Source organism: Pseudorasbora parva, chromosome 24 (assembly GCF_024679245.1).
Source record: "Pseudorasbora parva isolate DD20220531a chromosome 24, ASM2467924v1, whole genome shotgun sequence".
Classification (NCBI taxonomy): domain Eukaryota; kingdom Metazoa; phylum Chordata; class Actinopteri; order Cypriniformes; family Gobionidae; genus Pseudorasbora; species Pseudorasbora parva.
In genome coordinates, this window is record NC_090195.1 from 28,549,478 (window position 1) to 28,567,832 (window position 18,355).

The 18,355-nt window shown below is 39.9% G+C and overlaps 1 protein-coding gene across 1 annotated transcript in view; it reads left to right on the forward strand.

Annotated features, from left to right (window-relative positions):
• The window catches only part of LOC137063551 (rho GTPase-activating protein 21), a 171,218-nt gene that overhangs the window by 125,812 nt on the left and 27,051 nt on the right, over positions 1 to 18,355 (forward strand). Inside the window, 4 exon segments of the mRNA XM_067434784.1 lie at positions 8,053 to 8,145; positions 11,461 to 11,539; positions 11,898 to 11,952; positions 17,653 to 17,676. Of these exon segments, the coding sequence (XP_067290885.1) occupies positions 8,053 to 8,145; positions 11,461 to 11,539; positions 11,898 to 11,952; positions 17,653 to 17,676 (251 nt within the window).

Sequence of the window (18,355 nt, forward strand, 5' to 3'; positions counted from 1 at the left end):
TGATATGCACGCTCTTAAGGCTGTGCAATTGGGCAATTAGTTGAATTAGTTGAAAGGGGTGTGTTCAAAAAAATAGCAGTGTGGCATTCAATCACTGAGGTCATCAATTTTGTGAAGAAACAGGTGTGAATCAGGTGGCCCCTATTTAAGGATGAAGCCAACACTTGTTGAACATGCATTTGAAAGCTGAGGAAAATGGGTCGTTCAAGACATTGTTCAGAAGAACAGCGTACTTTGATTAAAAAGTTGATTAGAGAGGGGAAAACCTATAAAGAGGTGCAAAAAATGATAGGCTGTTCAGCTAAAATGATCTCCAATGCCTTAAAATGGAGAGCAAAACCAGAGAGACGTGGAAGAAAACGGAAGACAACCATCAAAATGGATAGAAGAATAACCAGAATGGCAAAGGCTCAGCCAATGATCACCTCCAGGATGATCAAAGACAGTCTGGAGTTACCTGTAAGTACTGTGACAGTTAGAAGACGTCTGTGTGAAGCTAATCTATTTTCAAGAATCCCCCGCAAAGTCCCTCTGTTAAAAAAAAGGCATGTGCAGAAGAGGTTACAATTTGCCAAAGAACACATCAACTGGCCTAAAGAGAAATGGAGGAACATTTTGTGGACTGATGAGAGTAAAATTGTTCTTTTTGGGTCCAAGGGCCACAGGCAGTTTGTGAGACGACCCCCAAACTCTGAATTCAAGCCACAGTACACAGTGAAGACAGTGAAGCATGGAGGTGCAAGCATCATGATATGGGCATGTTTCTCCTACTATGGTGTTGGGCCTATTTATCGCATATCAGGGATCATGGATCAGTTTGCATATGTTAAAATACTTGAAGAGGTCATGTTGCCCTATGCTGAAGAGGACATGCCCTTGAAATGGTTGTTTCAACAAGACAATGACCCAAAACACACTAGTAAACGGGCAAAGTCTTGGTTCCAAACCAACAAAATTAATGTTATGGAGTGGCCAGCCCAATCTCCAGACCTTAATCCAATTGAGAACTTGTGGGATGATATCAAAAATGCTGTTTCTGAAGCAAAACCAAGAAATGTGAATGAATTGTGGAATGTTGTTAAAGAATCATGGAGTGGAATAACAGCTGAGAGGTGCCACAAGTTGGTTGACTCCATGCCACACAGATGTCAAGCAGTTTTAAAAAACTGTGGTCATACAACTAAATATTAGTTTAGTGATTCACAGGATTGCTAAATCCCAGAAAAAAAAAAAGTTTGTACAAAATAGTTTTGAGTTTGTACAGTCAAAGGTAGACACTGCTATTTTTTTGAACACACCCCTTTCAACTAATTGCCCAATTGCACAGCCTTAAGAGCGTGCATATCATGAATGCTGGGTCTCGTTTGTTTTCTGAGAATCTACTGAACCTACTGGTAACTTGTTTGCCACGTAGCAATAAAAAATATACTAAAAACCTTGATTATTCTGGTTAGTCACATTGTACTGCTATTATTTTGAACAAGACTGTATATAAAATATATAAAAATATATTTAAAAATGCAATTTATTCCTGAGCTAAATTTTTACTCTAGTCTTCAGTGCCACATGGTCCTTCAGAAATCTTTGCAATATGCTTATTTGCTGCTCAAGAAACATTTCTGTTTATTACCAGCTTCTGATGGAAACTGTGATTCATACCTTTTGAATATTGGGGTAAGTAAGAGTTTTTAAAAAAGTAAATAAATGAATGTTTTTATTCATCAAGGATGCATTAAATTGTTTCAAAATGACAGTAAATACATTTACAAAATGACAAAAGATTTGTATTTTAAATAAATGTTCTTTTGAACTTACTTTTCATCAACATCCTGAAATGTGTGTGTATATGTGTATATACACTCACCTAAAGGATTATTAGGAACACCATACTAATACTGTGTTTGACCCCCTTTCGCCTTCAGAACTGCCGTAATTCTACGTGGCATTGATTCAACAAGGTGCTGAAAGTATTCTTTATAAATGTTGGCCCATATTGATAGGATAGCATCTTGCACTTGATGGAGATTTGTGGGATGCACATCCAGGGCACGAAGCTCCCGGTCCACCACATCCCAAAGATGCTCTATTGAGGTCTGGTGACTGTGGGGGCCATTTTAATACAGAAAACTCATTGTCATGTTCAAGAAACCAGTTTGAAATGATTCAAGCATTGTGACATGGTGCATTATCCTGCTGGAAGTAGCCATCAGAGGATGGGTACATGGTGATCATAAAGGGATGGACATGGTCACAAACATTGCTCAGGTTGGCCGTGGCATTTAAACGATGCCCAGTTGGCACTAAGGGGCCTAAAGTGTGCCAAGAAAATATCCCCACACCATTACACCACCACCACCAGCCTGCACAGTGGTAACAAGGCATGATGGATCCATGTTCTCATTTTGTTTACGCCAAATTTTGACTCTACCATCTGAATGTCTCAACAGAAATTGAGACTCATCAGACCAGGCAACATTTTTCCAGTCTTCAACTATCAAATTTTGATGAACTTGTGCAAATTGTAGCCTCTTTTTCCTATTTGTAGTGGAGATGAGTGGTACCCGGTGGGGTCTTCTGCTGTTGTAGCCCATCTGCCTTGTGTGTGTTGTGGCTTCACAAATGCTTTGCTGCATACCTCAGTTGTAACGAGTGGTTATTTCAGTCAAAGTTGCTCTTCTATCAGCTTGAATCAGTCGGCCCATTCTCCTCTGACCTCGAGCATCAACAAGGCATTTTCGCCCACAGAACTGCCGCATACTGGATGTTTTTCCCTTTTCACACCATTCTTTGTAAACCCTAGAAATGGTTGTGCATTAAAATCCCAGTAACTGAGCACATTGTGAAATACTCAGACCGGCCCGTCTGGCACCAACAACCATGCCATGCTCAAAATTGTTTAAATCACCTTTCTTTCCCATTCTGACATTCAGTTTGGAGTTCTGGAGATTGTCTTGACCAGTATCACACCCCTAAATGCATTGAAGCAACTGCCATGTGTTTAATACACACCTCGGTTTTTAACCACGGTTTTTCGGTTCGTTTTTTGGCTATTCTATTCTTAGGCGACAGGAACAGATAAAGGTTAAGGAGAAAATGTTTTATTGCAATACTCTTCCTTTAGTTTACTTAAAAGACTTGAATACACTTGAGTTTAGAACTTTACTTAAAAAACCCTTGCACACATTCCACTCACCGCGTTTGTTTTCATACCTTAAATAAAGATTTAAACGGTTAGGAATCAGTGAATCGATCAATGATTTGAATCTTTGAATCTTTATTTGGAGTTTGGAAAAAGAAACGGAAGAGAAGACAATGCTAAATAAAGTCGTAGTTTTTGTTATTTTTGGACCAAAATGTATTTTTGAAGCTTCAAGAGATTCTAATTAACTAACTGATGTCACATATGGACTACTTTGAGGATGTTTGTATTACCTTTCTGGACATGGAGGGTAAAGTGTGCATTCACTTGCATACGCTCTCGGACTAAATATAAATTATCTTAAACTGTGTTCTGAAGATGAACGGAGGTCTTACGGGTGTGGAACGACATTAGGGTCAGTCATTAATGACATACATTTCATTTTTGTGTGAACTAACCCTAACCCTTTGCAAAATCAAAGAACGAATGTGTGTGTGATTGTCATTTAGAACAAAATCAAGACATAATGAAGGTGTTTTTTAATCTAAAACTGTATATTGTTGCTTCATTTTTTTTTTTTTTTTTTACCTCAAGCTAAGAATGAAGAAGAACTTCACTGTGAGTATAGTGGGGTCCATGTACAGTAGAGCAGAGTTGGGTATGCTCGTGTAAATCAGGTAATTCAGGCACTTCCCACAGAGCCTGGTTTTGGGTTGAACTTATTTTCTCCACAAACCGTAGAGCACTGTGTACCCAAAAACTCCCTGACAAGCATTCTACACAGTTTGCAGTGCAGGTGCAGATAGCCTACAGCAGAGCAGACTTAGATATCTCACAATAAGTCATATTGTGTGTTGACACTGCTGGGGTTTGAGGGTGAATGTGGTTCAAGCTAAAAACATCAGTCATTTACTGTATACTCCTCACGCTGAAAGAAGAAAGAGCCCTGTAGACGAGAACGCTGGCACATGAACTGCACTTTGGGGCTTTTGGTTTTATACTATGCAAATGACCAGTAAAACAGTATGTTTGTTGTGGGTGCATTGTTCCTTATTCCTTATTAAGTCCATACACACTCACACAGACTAACAAAAGAGATTCCAGACGCTGGGGGGTACACAAACCTGTCCACACAAAGACGGTTTTCAGCATGCCCTCCTCTGCCCTCTATTGATGTGTTGAAGAAAAGCATGTTTGAATGAGTCACCCGAGGGACAGCAGAGAATTTGGCACACCAGCTAGTGTGAAACATCATGGCACATGTGGACACATTCAGATCAGACTAGAGTTACAGCCATTAGACTCTGAAAAGACACTTTAACAATGTGTTTTAAACTTTAAAATGAATTCAGAAAATGCTCACTGCTCATCATTTATTCAACTTCATGTTGTTGATTTCCTGTTTTCCATGAAATTCAAAGTAGAATGTTCATGCTGTACTTTACCATACCATAAAAGTGAATGCGAAACTGGCTGTCAAGCTCCAGAAATGATAACAAGCACATTAATGTTGTACATACAACTGCATATTCCAAGTTTGCAGCATTGTAGGTTTAAGTACCTTCGAAATGACCATTATACCGATGTTGTGATTGATGCCCACAGCCCATTAGTCGATGGCTGTAATAGTGTAACTGTATCAGTGGGACATCCTTTGGACTATTCACCTCTCAGTAAAGCACAGCCATTAAAAGTCTAGTCCTGGCAGCCTGATTCGATAGATGAGGTTGAGCCATATCATATTAAACAAAGCTTCTCAAGAGATGCCAATAGTAATCAGATTGGATCACAATTCATGTGTAACGGGATAAAATATTAACCTCCTGGTCTGGTACTGAGCCACGGATGTAGTATCCCATTACTATAGCACTCAATTGATCATATGAATTACTGCCCTCTACAGGAGAGGATCAATGTTCAGTACTGGGCAAAGCAGAGCTGCCCAATTAAAAAAAAGAAAAAAATTATATATATATATATATATATATATATATATATATATAAATATATATATATATATATATATATATATATATATATATATATATATATATATATATATATATATATATATATATATATATATATATATATATATATAGTATTATTATTCTTCGATAAAAATAATTACTATTAAAGAAACTGTATGAAAGAAATGTATTTCAGTTAATCATAAAATGCCCCTGATATGTAGGGTGGCCCAGTAGTGCAGCCACTCACTAGCCTAGAAATCTAGACGCACCCTAGCGGCAGCAAATCTAATCTGCCGCGAGTGTCGTCTAGCAACTCTCAATACACTTTTGAGCTGTAAATGCCAAACTCTGGTCAGGCCAATAACATTGTGTATAGAATCGGTGGGCTTAACATAATGACGACGGCCGAGTTGCGCTCGTGCTTCTAGTAAACACAGAAACTGGCGAACGGCGGTCTTTCGAATCAGCTTTGACCGTGACTCTGGAAGACTTGGAGTTAAGCTTTTCTCTGAGAAAAGAACAAAGAACGGCACTGAAGTCATTCTTCAAAAGGGAAGATGTGTTCAGAGTTTTGCCGACCGGATACGGCGAATGTTTAATCTATCGACGAGCTCCGCTTCACCTTCGTTGCTCTGGTTGGTTGTAGCGCTATCCTATCGCGTGCAGAGGGAGTTTGAAAGACAACCGTTTATCCCGCCCCTCGGATTGAGCCCTGTCTATGGTGAGTTTCCAGACCAAACATCTTGATGTGGGTCTGGCTTGTCAGGCTATGAAATCACCACAACACTACAAAATCACTACAACACAACGAAATCACCACAACACAACGAAATCGCCACAACACAACGAAATCGCCACAACGCAATGAAATCACCACAACACAACGAAATCGCCACAACACAACAAAATCACCACAACACGACGAAATCGTCACAACGCAACGAAATCGCCACAACGCAACGAAATCGCCACAACACAACGAAATCGCCACAACGCATTTGCAATTATTTTTGTATCGCAATTACTTTTAAAGGTCCTGTTCATCGCGATTCCATCTTTCAAACTTTAGTTAGTGTAAAATGTTGCTGATAGAGCATAAATAATACCTGTAAAATTATAAAGCTCAAAGTTCAATGCCAAGCGAGATATTTTATTTAACAGAAGTTCCATTTCAAAGCCTACAGTGGACGGCCAGTTTGGACTACACCCCTGCACTTCCTTCAGGAATGACGTCACTAGAACCGTTTGTTGACTAACCCTCCGCCCACAAGAACACGCAAAACACGCATTCAGCGCTTGCATCTTCTCGTTATGGTAAGAGGTGGGACCTTTCCTGGCAAAGTGCGCTAAGCTGCTGTCCAATTACAACACGGGAAGCACTGGCCCAATCAGAACTCGTTGCATGTATTTCTGAAGGAGGGACTTCATAGAACAAGGAAATCATCAGGCCATTTTTAGGACAGAGAAAACAGCGCTGTACAGATAAGTAAATTGAGTGAAAAATACTGTTTTTTTACACGCGAAACATGAACTCATGTTATATTGCACACTGTAAACATAATCAAAGCTTCGAAAACACGCGAAGAACGGGACCTTTAACATCTAAAAAAAAGGCATGTTAAAATTCCACAGCTGTGTTGTATTATAAAAAACAGACTCAATAATGCACAGCATTGGAATTTGAACATAAAAAAATAAATAAAGTCATTTTAATTCAGAAATTCATACAGATTTGGAATAACTTGAGGGTTTGGGTGAACTATCCTTTAAGGCTGAATGAATCCTACTTTTTGTCCTCTGAGCTTTTCAAGTAAAAAGTAGAGACACATAGCGCAAACCACTGTGAAAAGAAGTACACTTAGCATTTTTCCAAAAAGTGTATAAACGTCACTAAAGTAGGACTCAGAAGGTCCCACAGTGTAGGTGACCTCAGGTTTTACTATCCTTATGGGGACAGTTGGTCCCCACAATGTAATATAAACAAGGACACACACAAACAGATGTATGTCAGAGCCAGAGCATGCTCAGTATGTAATGTGGTCGGTAAGCTATTACATCATTCAGTGCATGGTGAAAACCATGCTGCAATACTTCATGTGCTTGTAGAGGGAGCCTGACACCACACATCAGTGTAACAGCTTCAAACACTGCTTTTCCATGTGTCTATGTTAGTGCAAGCACAAGTAAGATGTATCTGTTTGCATCAGTGATTTTTTGTGAATAGTGAATGTGTTTTTTTTCTGCAGTGGACTTTTCTGTCTTGGTTTCTGGTCCCAAACTCCTCTATAAGTGAGCACATAATCTGCCACCATAGGTTTCTGCAGAATTTGAATAACAAAGTTATACATCTGTTAGTCAGCTCTGTTAAACGTTCATTCCACTAGGGCTGCACAATTAATCTAAATTAATTCGATATTGGGCATTTATCAAAATGCAAAAGCAATCTTCCAATAGTTGAAATGAGAAGCGCTTAGCAAAAACAGCAACAACACAAGTGTGAAATGGAAGTCAGCAGGTCAGCGTCTACGCAATATAAATGTTCAGTCAGCTCTATGCATTACAGAAAGGGTCGTTTGTTGCTGCAGTGCTTCAGACAGCACACATACTTTCCTCTTAGTGTATCTGTATCCCGACAGGTATGCGGCTGTCAGCATGATCTAACCCCGTCAAATATGTGCATACACACACACTCACACGTAGGCATGCGCATATTTTATATTATCTTATGCTTTACTCAGATCAGAGTATGAGAGATTGCAACAGAAGATTCAGTGAGCATGACTAAAGCACGTTGTGCAATATAAGTCTGAAAAGTACTGTGAGAGAAAAAGACATGATCAAGGCTTGACAAATATATTCCTTTTTATTTGTGACAAAATGGGGAAAAAAAGGTTTTTGATGACTCTTAAGTGACTCTTGCTCTTCGTCTCATGCCATCAGGGAGACAGCGGAACAGACTGGAGCCGATGGACACCATCTTTGTCAAGCAGGTGAAAGAGGGCGGCCCCGCTCACGGAGCTGGACTCTGCACAGGTACTGGTTCTTATACTGAAGTAGAATGCAGAAGCCTCGACATATATTTGATGTCCGTTTTTCAAAATTAGCATATTGATGAATTACAGTTTAAGACATTGTAGCAGACACTCCGTTGTCCCTCCTCCAGATCGTTCTGATTGGTCCATTGTAGGGCTATCACAATATCAGATCGGTCGATTATCGTGGACAAAAGAATTCACAATAACGATATTATCACAATATCTATAAAAACTCTAGGGAATAACATAAATAATAATATCAGCCAAATTTATCTGTAATTTTATTTTGTTTTCTCTTTTTTGGCCAAAAAAAAAAAAAACTATAGAGAGACGGAGAGAGAGTCTGGGATGTCTAATGCCCCGTCTTTTTTACAGTTTAAAAGCTTCCAAACTGGTGAGCTAAATATTTTGGGGTATGGGTAGAGTATCTCACTTTCATCTGCCATCTCCTCCAGCACAATTTGTTGTGGCAGAAGTGACTGCACACTGCTTCTTATTTTTTAATCTTATTTAATTATGACGGGTGGTAACCACCTAGCAATAAGGTGCACCACTAGGATTGGGGATCGAAAAATCTATTCAAATTCTGGAATCGGAAACTTAAAGGGTTACTTCAGCGATTAGCATATGGCTTTCTATTAGTAGAAACCCTGGAGTATATTCGAATGATCGTGCTCCCCACTCTCATATCCCCCTGAGACGAGAGATTTATGGATTTTATTTCAGAAAAAATTACTCCGCTGACGCAAATATCGTCGATTTGCGTCATCTGTAAAATGTTTGACCAGAGGCTAAAGACTACAGCCAGCAGAGGGAGCTATTTCCGCATGTGTTCCACACTCACAACTCAGCTCGGCTCAGGCATTCATGGGAACGGTGCGGCCGGCAGAGCAAAGTGAGTGTTTTATCTTCTCAAGTTAATTCCTGTGAAAGTTAATCTTCCAAAGGCATGAACTGAAAACGCACCAGACTGAACCCGCGCTGAGAACTACTGCCGCGAGCGTGGATGCGCTTACATCAGCTCTCATCACGAGAGCTCTTACCTCAGCTCATTCACGATGCGTGTAAAACTCCTGCGTGTGTGCTGACACTTCCTCAGCGGCTAAGTAAGGGATAAGGTACACCCAGCCGGTTGTTATCGCAGAATAAACCCCGACAGAGTGATCAGGACCCCGAAGCGATGCGGAGGGGTCTTGCATCACTCTGAAGGGGTTTATTCTGCGATAACAACAGGCTGGGTGTACATTATCCCGCTTATTACACGCTTATTACACATTCTTCTTTCAGACAAATACAATCAGAGTTATATTTAAAAAGTCCAGGCTAACGTTAATCCAAGCAGTAGTTGTAGCTGTTTTTGAAGTCCATAAAAAATGCAGCTGTCCGTCAAATAACGTGCTCCACACGACCCCGATGGGTTAATAGAGCCTTCTGATTCGAATCGATGCGTTTGTGTAAGAAGAATATCCATATTTAAAACTTTATAAAGGAAACCTGCCTTAAAGTCTTCCATTGTAACCCATGGCTGTTTAAGCCACAAGATGGCGCCAGCGTTAAGCATAGAAGTAGTACCGGTCAAGATAACTCATAGTAACCGGATGGGCGGGTGTTATCTGGGAATAACGTACCCCTGGAATGCGCGATTGACCAATCAGAATCGAGTATTTGACAGAGCTGTGTAATAGTTATCTGGGAATAACGTACCCCTGGAATGCGCGATTGACCAATCAGAATCAAGTATTTCACAGAGCTGTGTAATAAATCACAATAACAGACACGTTCAGTTTTTAATTGTAGTGTCTGTTCTCTAACTGAACTGATTTTATGAAGATGAACGTGCTGGTGGGAAAGTAAAAGTGATTCAGTAGCGGTGGCTTTGGGAGTGGCCCTGGGGGCAGTGAAGCATTCTGGGAATTGTAGTCTTTCATTCACATGAGACAAAAATACATTTGTATGTCTTTTCTCAGTCTAGAAAGCACCAAATTCAAAAAAAAATCACATTTCTACTACATTAATGACCCAGTTTAAATACAGATTCATCTTCCCAGTGCTGAAGTACCCCTTTAAGGTCAAGAATCGGACACCTAAACTGAAAATGTTGATTTCTTTTATCTATTCTTTTAATATGATTTTAAATAATTCAAGCACAAGAAGACTCACAGTTTTTTGTGCTGCACAAATCCAAAGCGCGTTCACAGAAAGTGTTTTTAATGTGATTTTAAACCATGCAAGCGCAAGAAGACCCGCACAGTCTTTTATGTGCTGCAGACACATGCAAAACAAAGTGCACACAGAAAGCCTCTCATACTGTACAGTGCACAATTCTGAATTGAGTTCTCTTCTGTGATTTTTGTTTGTTTGTAATTGAATGGAAAAATGCACATAAAAATATGGCAAAATATATTCGTAAAGTAAATACAGTCGGTTATGTTTATTAAGTGAATATAAACAGTCGGCAAAGAAAACGCATGTGTATATTGGATCTGTGCAGTTATATATAAGCTTTTCCATAGTTTATTGTGAGGTACAAATGAATATTTAAGTCATTCAATTCAAGTTTATTGATTTTCAAAATGAATTCCCCTCACTGTGGCTGTCATTCTTTATTCAGAATTCAAACTGCATGTCACGATCGCTAACTGCAGTCGACATGATGAAATTCTCTCCAAGATAATTCAAAGTTCCTATTATTATACTTGTATATAAATCCATCTGACGCATGTGTGCACTAGCAAATATAAAAATAGCACAGATAGACCACACATCCTGTTTGTCAGCCCCCTTAAGACATAAATCTGGGCTCACTGATGCATGAAGGCATCACACTAAACAAGTGGAGGTAAACCAGGCAAGAGGTCATACCATCAGCCAGCATCCGAAATGAATTGGCAGGTCTTCTTCATCAGCAGCTGAAGTGTTACGTAAATGTGATCCGTCTGGACCCAAAGACACATTGAGAAGTTATTACTATGTTGGTCTCAGTGGGCAGACTTTTGGGAGGTTCCAAAACACGTTCCCACAATTATCCACAATATCTCGCTGCTGGCCCACTCTGACTGTTTTCCTGTGAATCTCATCTTCAGCACACATCGGTCAACAAATCGGAAACAAACATACACTCCCTGGTTCTGAATTCCCCTCCAAAACTGTAAAAAAATAAAATAAATAAATAATAAAAGACCACGGCATCATGTGGATCATCAGTTCCTCAGAGGTTTATAAAAAATCTTATAAGCCTGAATTTAGATTTCAAAGCACGTTTTTTTTAAACATCTTTAGCATCTGGTTCTTTTCCTGTTCCTCCTTCCCACAGGGGATCGCATTGTAAAAGTCAACGGAGAAAGCATCATCGGAAAGACGTATTCCCAAGTAATCGCCCTTATTCAGAACAGGTAATGTTGCAACTTGCACTGCTTTGTCCAGCCCCTGAGGGGTGATGTAGCCTCATGGTTAAGGGTCTGACTTGCTAACTAGTTGTATATTTTAATATTAACCTAAATTTGATTTTATATAATACTTAATCCAGGAATAATTGCTTCTCTGCTATCCATATGCTCCTTTTTGCTCATTTTGTGGGTTGATTATCTGTAGTCTTGCTGATAAATCTCTTAATCCTTGAGAAAGTTGAATGAATATGCTCTTTATTACGTAATTTTATTTGGTATAAACACAGCTAGCAGTCGTTGCTTGTTCTTGAATATCATAAAAACACTGTACTCGTGACTGTAGTCATGATTTGTCTCTTTGCAGTGACACATCTCTGGAGCTCTGCGTGATGCCAAAAGATGAAGACATTTTACAGCTGGTAGGTTCTTATTTCTCATGGGTTTACTTGTCACACACACACACAAAACAAATCTTAATTATTGTGCGCAAAATAAGTTTAATCTTCAGGCTTTCTCTCGCTCTTGTGTTGGCTAGTTAACTTTGGTCAGTAAAAAATTTTCTCATTGAAAGTTTCCTCATCCGCACTCTTATTTTTAATTTTGTGGGAAGTATTGTCTTTTCAAGATTAACAGTGAATTATTGGTATGTGTGTGTTGTGGTGTAAAGATGTGAGGCTTTTTAAGTTTCTGAATGGAGAATGGATGAAATGACTTAAGCAAAAGGAATTGTTGGAAGGTAAACAGATGGCACCAGTTTGTTCGGTGAAGATGCTCTTCCAGGCAGAGTTCAGTGATCCAGCAGAGCAGAGAAGCGTGATGGCGCCTGTGTGTGTGTATGTGTGTGCTTATTTTGAATTCAGCTATAATGAGGTTTTCCTTAGAACTAGGGACGTAATGCCACCCCCGTATCTGAGCACATTCCAGATAGGACTCCAAATCTCAGGCTGTTACATGCCAGCCACATTAAATCCTATTCCACCTTGGATCCCTCGGGCACTTTGTGATATGACAGTAATGAGTCCCTCCAGTGTGGAGTTGAAGAGTTAGGAATGACACTCATGCTTGTTATTTCAGCTAACAGGAAGCAGTTCTAGTAACAAATTCTCTTCCAAAACCTACTGTCTTCTACTATCTGCATATGCATCTTCTCTCTAAGGCAGCTATGTTCCTCATAAGTAAAGGATTTGAAACATTACATACATTCAGCACATCTGTTTTACACACCAATAACGCTCTTCATGGGATCTCATAACTGATTTCAGTAGAGATAGATATCATATTACACACAAAGTTGTGTGTATATATATATATATATATATATATATATATATATATATATATATATATATATATATATATATATATATATATATATAACCGGCGACACATAGAAAGCGAAGGCTGGCCCGTGTGGTCCGATTAAACAGATGATCTACTGTAGCTCAAATTGCTCTGAAAGTTAATGTTGGTTCTGATAGTAAGGTTACAGAATAAAAAATGTGTTGTGTGTATGAGGCTGTATTGCCCCGTGCTGATCCCTGTCCATTGCCGAAAGCGGCAGCAGTGGGCATGTGAGCCTTAAAACTGGACCACCGAGCAATGGAAGAAGGTGGCATGATGAATTACATTTTCTTTTACATCAAGTGGATGGTCGGGAGCGTGTGCGTCGCTTATCTGGGAACACATGGCACCAAGATACACTATTAGACTATATGCCATGATAGGTCAGGGCTGTTTTGGCAGCAAAAGGGGGACCAATACAATTAGAGATGCACTATATACATACACAAACATACACTGATCAGGCATAACATTATGACCTAATATTGTGCTGGTCCTCCTTTACTCCATAACCAACCTGATCTCACAGATTTCCGTGAAATGAACAAGGACCCTTAACTCAAAAACCAATAAATCAATCAATCAAATCAATCAATCAATCAATCAATCAGTCAACTTTATTTTTATAGCGCTTTTACAATCACAATTGTGTCAAAGCAGCTTCACAGTGTCAAACAGGATAATATTGCATCAAAATTAGATTTGGCTGTACAGTCGTTCTGGAGAAAACAGTGTTGTTATCAGCTTATTTTAATTTATCATATAGCGACAATGTTGGCAGATCCTTATTATAGTTTATAGAATTAATTAAAACCTAATTCATAAATTTTATCTGTATAACTAGTTGAATAGTTATGATCATAATTTTAGTGTCGCCAACTGAGCAAGCCAAGCCAAAGGCGACAGTGGCAAGGAACCAAAACTCCATCAGGGCGTGATGGAGAAAAATAAACCTTGGAGAAACCAAACTTAGTCGGGGTGCCAGTTCTCCTCTGGCCTATTAACACACCGTGTATGATTATTATTCTGGCAACCTTACAGGTCAGAAATCATATTAGATCGGAATATTCAAAATTTCAGGGTATCCCAGAAGAGACGGGTTTATTTAGGATGGGGCGTCGATTACACGAGTATGAATACATGAAAGATCGGTGAGGCAAATTCAGAGGAGACACCAATTGACACGGTCTCAGCAGACACTCCAAGATGCGTTGGTCATGTCCAGGCGCAGGTCCACCATCCGATCCGGACACGGTCCGGATCCGGGATAAACCTCGGGATAAACAGAGAGACTAACATTAGCGTAGATGCCACTCTTTTTATGATGTAACGAGTACATCTGGTGTTATGGGAAGTGTTCCCGGTTCCGGCTGACCTAGTTAATGCAGCAGAACAATCAGTCAATTGAATTGAATAATGAGAGTTAAAAATGTTCTATGTGTATACCATGGTAAAGAGATGTGTTTTTAGTCTAGAAACTGACAGAGTGTGTCTGCTTCCCGAACAATGCTAGGAAGACTGTTCCAGAGTTTAGGTGCTAAATAGGAAAAGGATCGACCGCCTGCAGTTGATTTAGATATTCTAGGTATTATCAACTGGCCAGAGTTTTGAGACCGCAATAGACGTGATGGAGTATAATGTGTTAAGATCTCGCTTAAGTACTGGGGAGCTAAACCATTTAGTGCTTTGTAAGTAATAAGCAAGATTTTAAAATGTATGCGATGTTTAATAGGGAGCCAGTGCAGTGTTGACAGAACTGGACTAATATGATAATACTTCCTGGTTCTAGTAAGAACTCGAGCTGCTGCATTTTGGACCATTTGGAGTTTGTTTATTAAGCGAGCAGGGCAACCACCCAGTAGAGCATTACAATAATCTAGCCTTGAGCTCATGAACGCATGTACTACCTGTTCAGCATTTTGCATTGAAAGCATGTGCCGTAATTTAAATATATTTTTAAGATGGTAGAATGCGGTTTTACAGATGCTAGAAACGTGGCTTTCAAATGTGGTCCGTGGTACCACATTCCGTGGTAAAAAATCTGTGGTAGTTTCACAGAATCGCCGAAAATTCCGTGATGGGTCCATGGAAGTGATGCCTATGTAAGTCAATGACAGTCAGCATCTGTGGTTCTCACACGGATTCCCTGTTCCAACACCTTATATTCATCAGTTTGATTCAGTCAGCATAATTTATTTACATTTATTTTTATTTTTATTCAGACACGTTTTGAACACTTAACTCAATCCCTACTCTTAACCTACCCATTTGTGTATCATAAAAAAACAGGATATAACAGGCAGATACACAAATATGGCAGGCACAATTTTTTCAGAAACTACAAATATTCCAAGTGTTCCGAGGCCAAACGATTGATTTCTGTGAAGAAAATACCCAAAAGCGATCAGTAACATGAGGCGTTTCTCAATGTCAAGGAAGGATCCTCGGAAGCCAGAATTCCAAGGATGCCACGTCATCGACACCCGACGAAGGACTGTTCCAATGTTGAGGATCCTCGAATTTCAATCAAGGACTGAGTCCTTCGTTCGAAAAATATGTCATATACAGGAAAGGATGCTTATGAGTAGCCTTTGCGCACTTCGCGTTCTCAAATCACCCACAATCCTATGCGCGCAGCTTCGCTATCTTCTGACGTTCCCGGAGTCTGAGCGTGAACGGTGCAAATATGCTTGTATCGGAGTTTGGAGATGGGAAGGAAGGAGGCGGGAACCGGTGAACGTTCAACAACTTTATTATAAATAATAAACAAAACGAAAGTAACACGGGGAAAAACCCTCACGGGCGACTGCCCGCACACACATAATAAACCATAAACAAACCATAACATAAACTCCAGGCCTAGTCCTCTCTCGTCTTCCACGCTCCACCATTTATACTCCAATCACTCTGCCGTGAGCCGAGACCGGTGTGGCGGCGATCAGCTGCCGCTCATTATCACTCCACCGGCCCGCTCTCGCGGTCCCTCACCTCGCTGCTTGCCACAATGCTTTTATTTACGTTACCAAACATTTGTTATAACCGTAGTAAATATAAGTAAAGTTTAACGTTTAAATGCCGGTACAAATTACTACTGTATTGATATAAAAATATATACAAATAACGTTACACATAATGTTATTGATGGCCAACGGACCTTTTCACTGACGTAATGACGCAATGACTTGCACTTGCTAGCCTGTTCCATTTACGTGTTCTCCGAATGCTAAAGAGGAGCCTCGCCTAGCCTCTGAAGGAAGTGACTTGGAAGGATCCGTCCTTCCAAGGAAGCATCCTTGACATTGAGAAACACCTATGGAGTCCATCCGCCAAATATTAATACATTTCAAATATTGCCGCCGGATGAAACGTAATGTCAGCTTTGACAGCATTTGCTGTTGTATGTCGCGTGACCGGTTGCCATAACTCCATTAACTGGCAGATTGCCGAAGCTGATTTGTGACAGCGAGTCATTTTTACACATAACCTATAAAAAACTCTATATAAAACTTTAGTCTAAAATTGCCATATGAGGATGCTTATGACAAACTAAATGTAATAGTTATGTACAGTATAACAACACAGAGGATGGGTGTAGGTGCAGGAGGGGCAGAAAAAAGGATCATATTACCATGTGTGCATGGGAATCATAGGCAGAAGATATGTAATGGACTTCAGGGAACGGCAAGTAATGTATGCAAAGCATGCAGGTGATCAGATCCAAAGCAGCACCTTGCAAAGAACATGTTTTGACTGTGAAACACTGTGACATCATGAAACAAGCAGGTAAAGGACAACATTTTTGTTTAAGAAAATCATGAGAATATAATTTTTAAGCAGTTGTATTATTTATTTATTTTTATAGACCCTCCCCTCGAAATCTTTTGTGGAAGTGGACCTGTATCTGAGACCTGTATTACTACCCAGTATAGAGAGCAATGAGACTTAGCTGGCCATTTGTAATTTAATCACTTTCTTAATATCAGGTGTAAACAGGTTCAAATAGCATACAAATAACATAGGAATAGAATAAACTGAAGCTGCCACTTGAATAGACAAGATTGTGCAGACAGTCACCTCACTCTTAATAATAAAGATTCATTTTGGACAATGATAGTTCCAAAAATAACCTTTGACATCCATGGAAACTTTCCATTACAAAAGGTTATTTATAGTAGTAAAAACAGTTGTTATTTGACGAATTGTTTGCTGAAAGGTTCTTTGGGGAACCAATTTTTTTTATAGTATCGCTGGGAAAACCTCCTTTTGGAACCTTTATTTTTAAGAGTGTGTGTGGGTGGAAAGGAGCCACAGAGAAAGGAAGCATAAGAGAAAGAAGTTCGGCCACTGAGTTTGTGTGTGGAGGTTTTACATGGTTGAAAGCGGCAGGATCACTCTGGAAAGAGCAGCAGTTGTCCCCCTCTGATCTTGAGTGTGTCCTCCTCTGTCTGGTTCATCTCTGGTGTTGGACTGGCAACCCTCCAGTAGTCTCTCCCTCTCTCTCTCTCCCTCTCTCTCTCTCCCTCTCTCTCTCTCTCTCTCTCTCTCTCTCTCTCTCTCTCTCTCTCTCTCTCTCTCTCTCTCTCTCTCTCTTTCTGCTGCAGTGTGTATTTATAGCGTGCTTTATCCTGCACTAGAATGACAGCAGCACTGTCTGGTGTTGGGGATGATTGCTTCTGGTGTACCTGTAGAGCTCTTGTCATCTTCTCTCACCATTGCTCTTTTTTTCTGTTCTTTCTTCCTTTGTTTTTCCCGCTGTCAATCTAACCTTCCGGCCGCAGTTCTCCAGGGATATCACAGCTCTGGTAAGAAGGAGCTAAACCTGTCACTTGCTCCCTCCCTTATGTTATGTAATATTGCCCTAATGTGGTGAAGTTTCTTTGCATGAAAGTGCATATTACATGTCCCTTTGTGCCAGTAATGTTTGTTAAAATCCAGTCTTTAACTATCTTAAGAAACTCGGGTAGAGCATATGTTTAATCAATCACAAAACACATTTTGCCCCTAATTTATTCCATTGGCATAAGGCATCTTAATATTTGTTGCCTTGTGAATCATCTTTACAGTCATCTTTATTTCCATAGAAGAGGTGGAGCAGACAGAGAAAGAGAGAGAGGGAGGGACACGTCTGTGTAACGCGACACTTCAGGTGTAGAGTCAAAAGTCCAGCTATCGCGTACTCTCATTATTGCCTGAGCTCTATCATATGCACACTGAGACAGTTGAGACAGAAATAACTTTATATATTAACCTGGGATAAGAGAGCCCATTGTAAATGAAGTAATTTCCGGAGCAGAGTGTAGTATTTAGACCATGAGGATTTTAGTTGGCTGTTGACTTTGTAAGATGATAACAGAGCAGCTACTAGCGTCTGTAGAGTGCTCGGTTAAAGGCTGCCCTCCTCTTGCTTTTTCCTCTTGTCTGCGCACTGCTCTCTCTTCTCAGCTAAAGGTAGGTAAGCCTCTGATACCTAATCCCTCCATG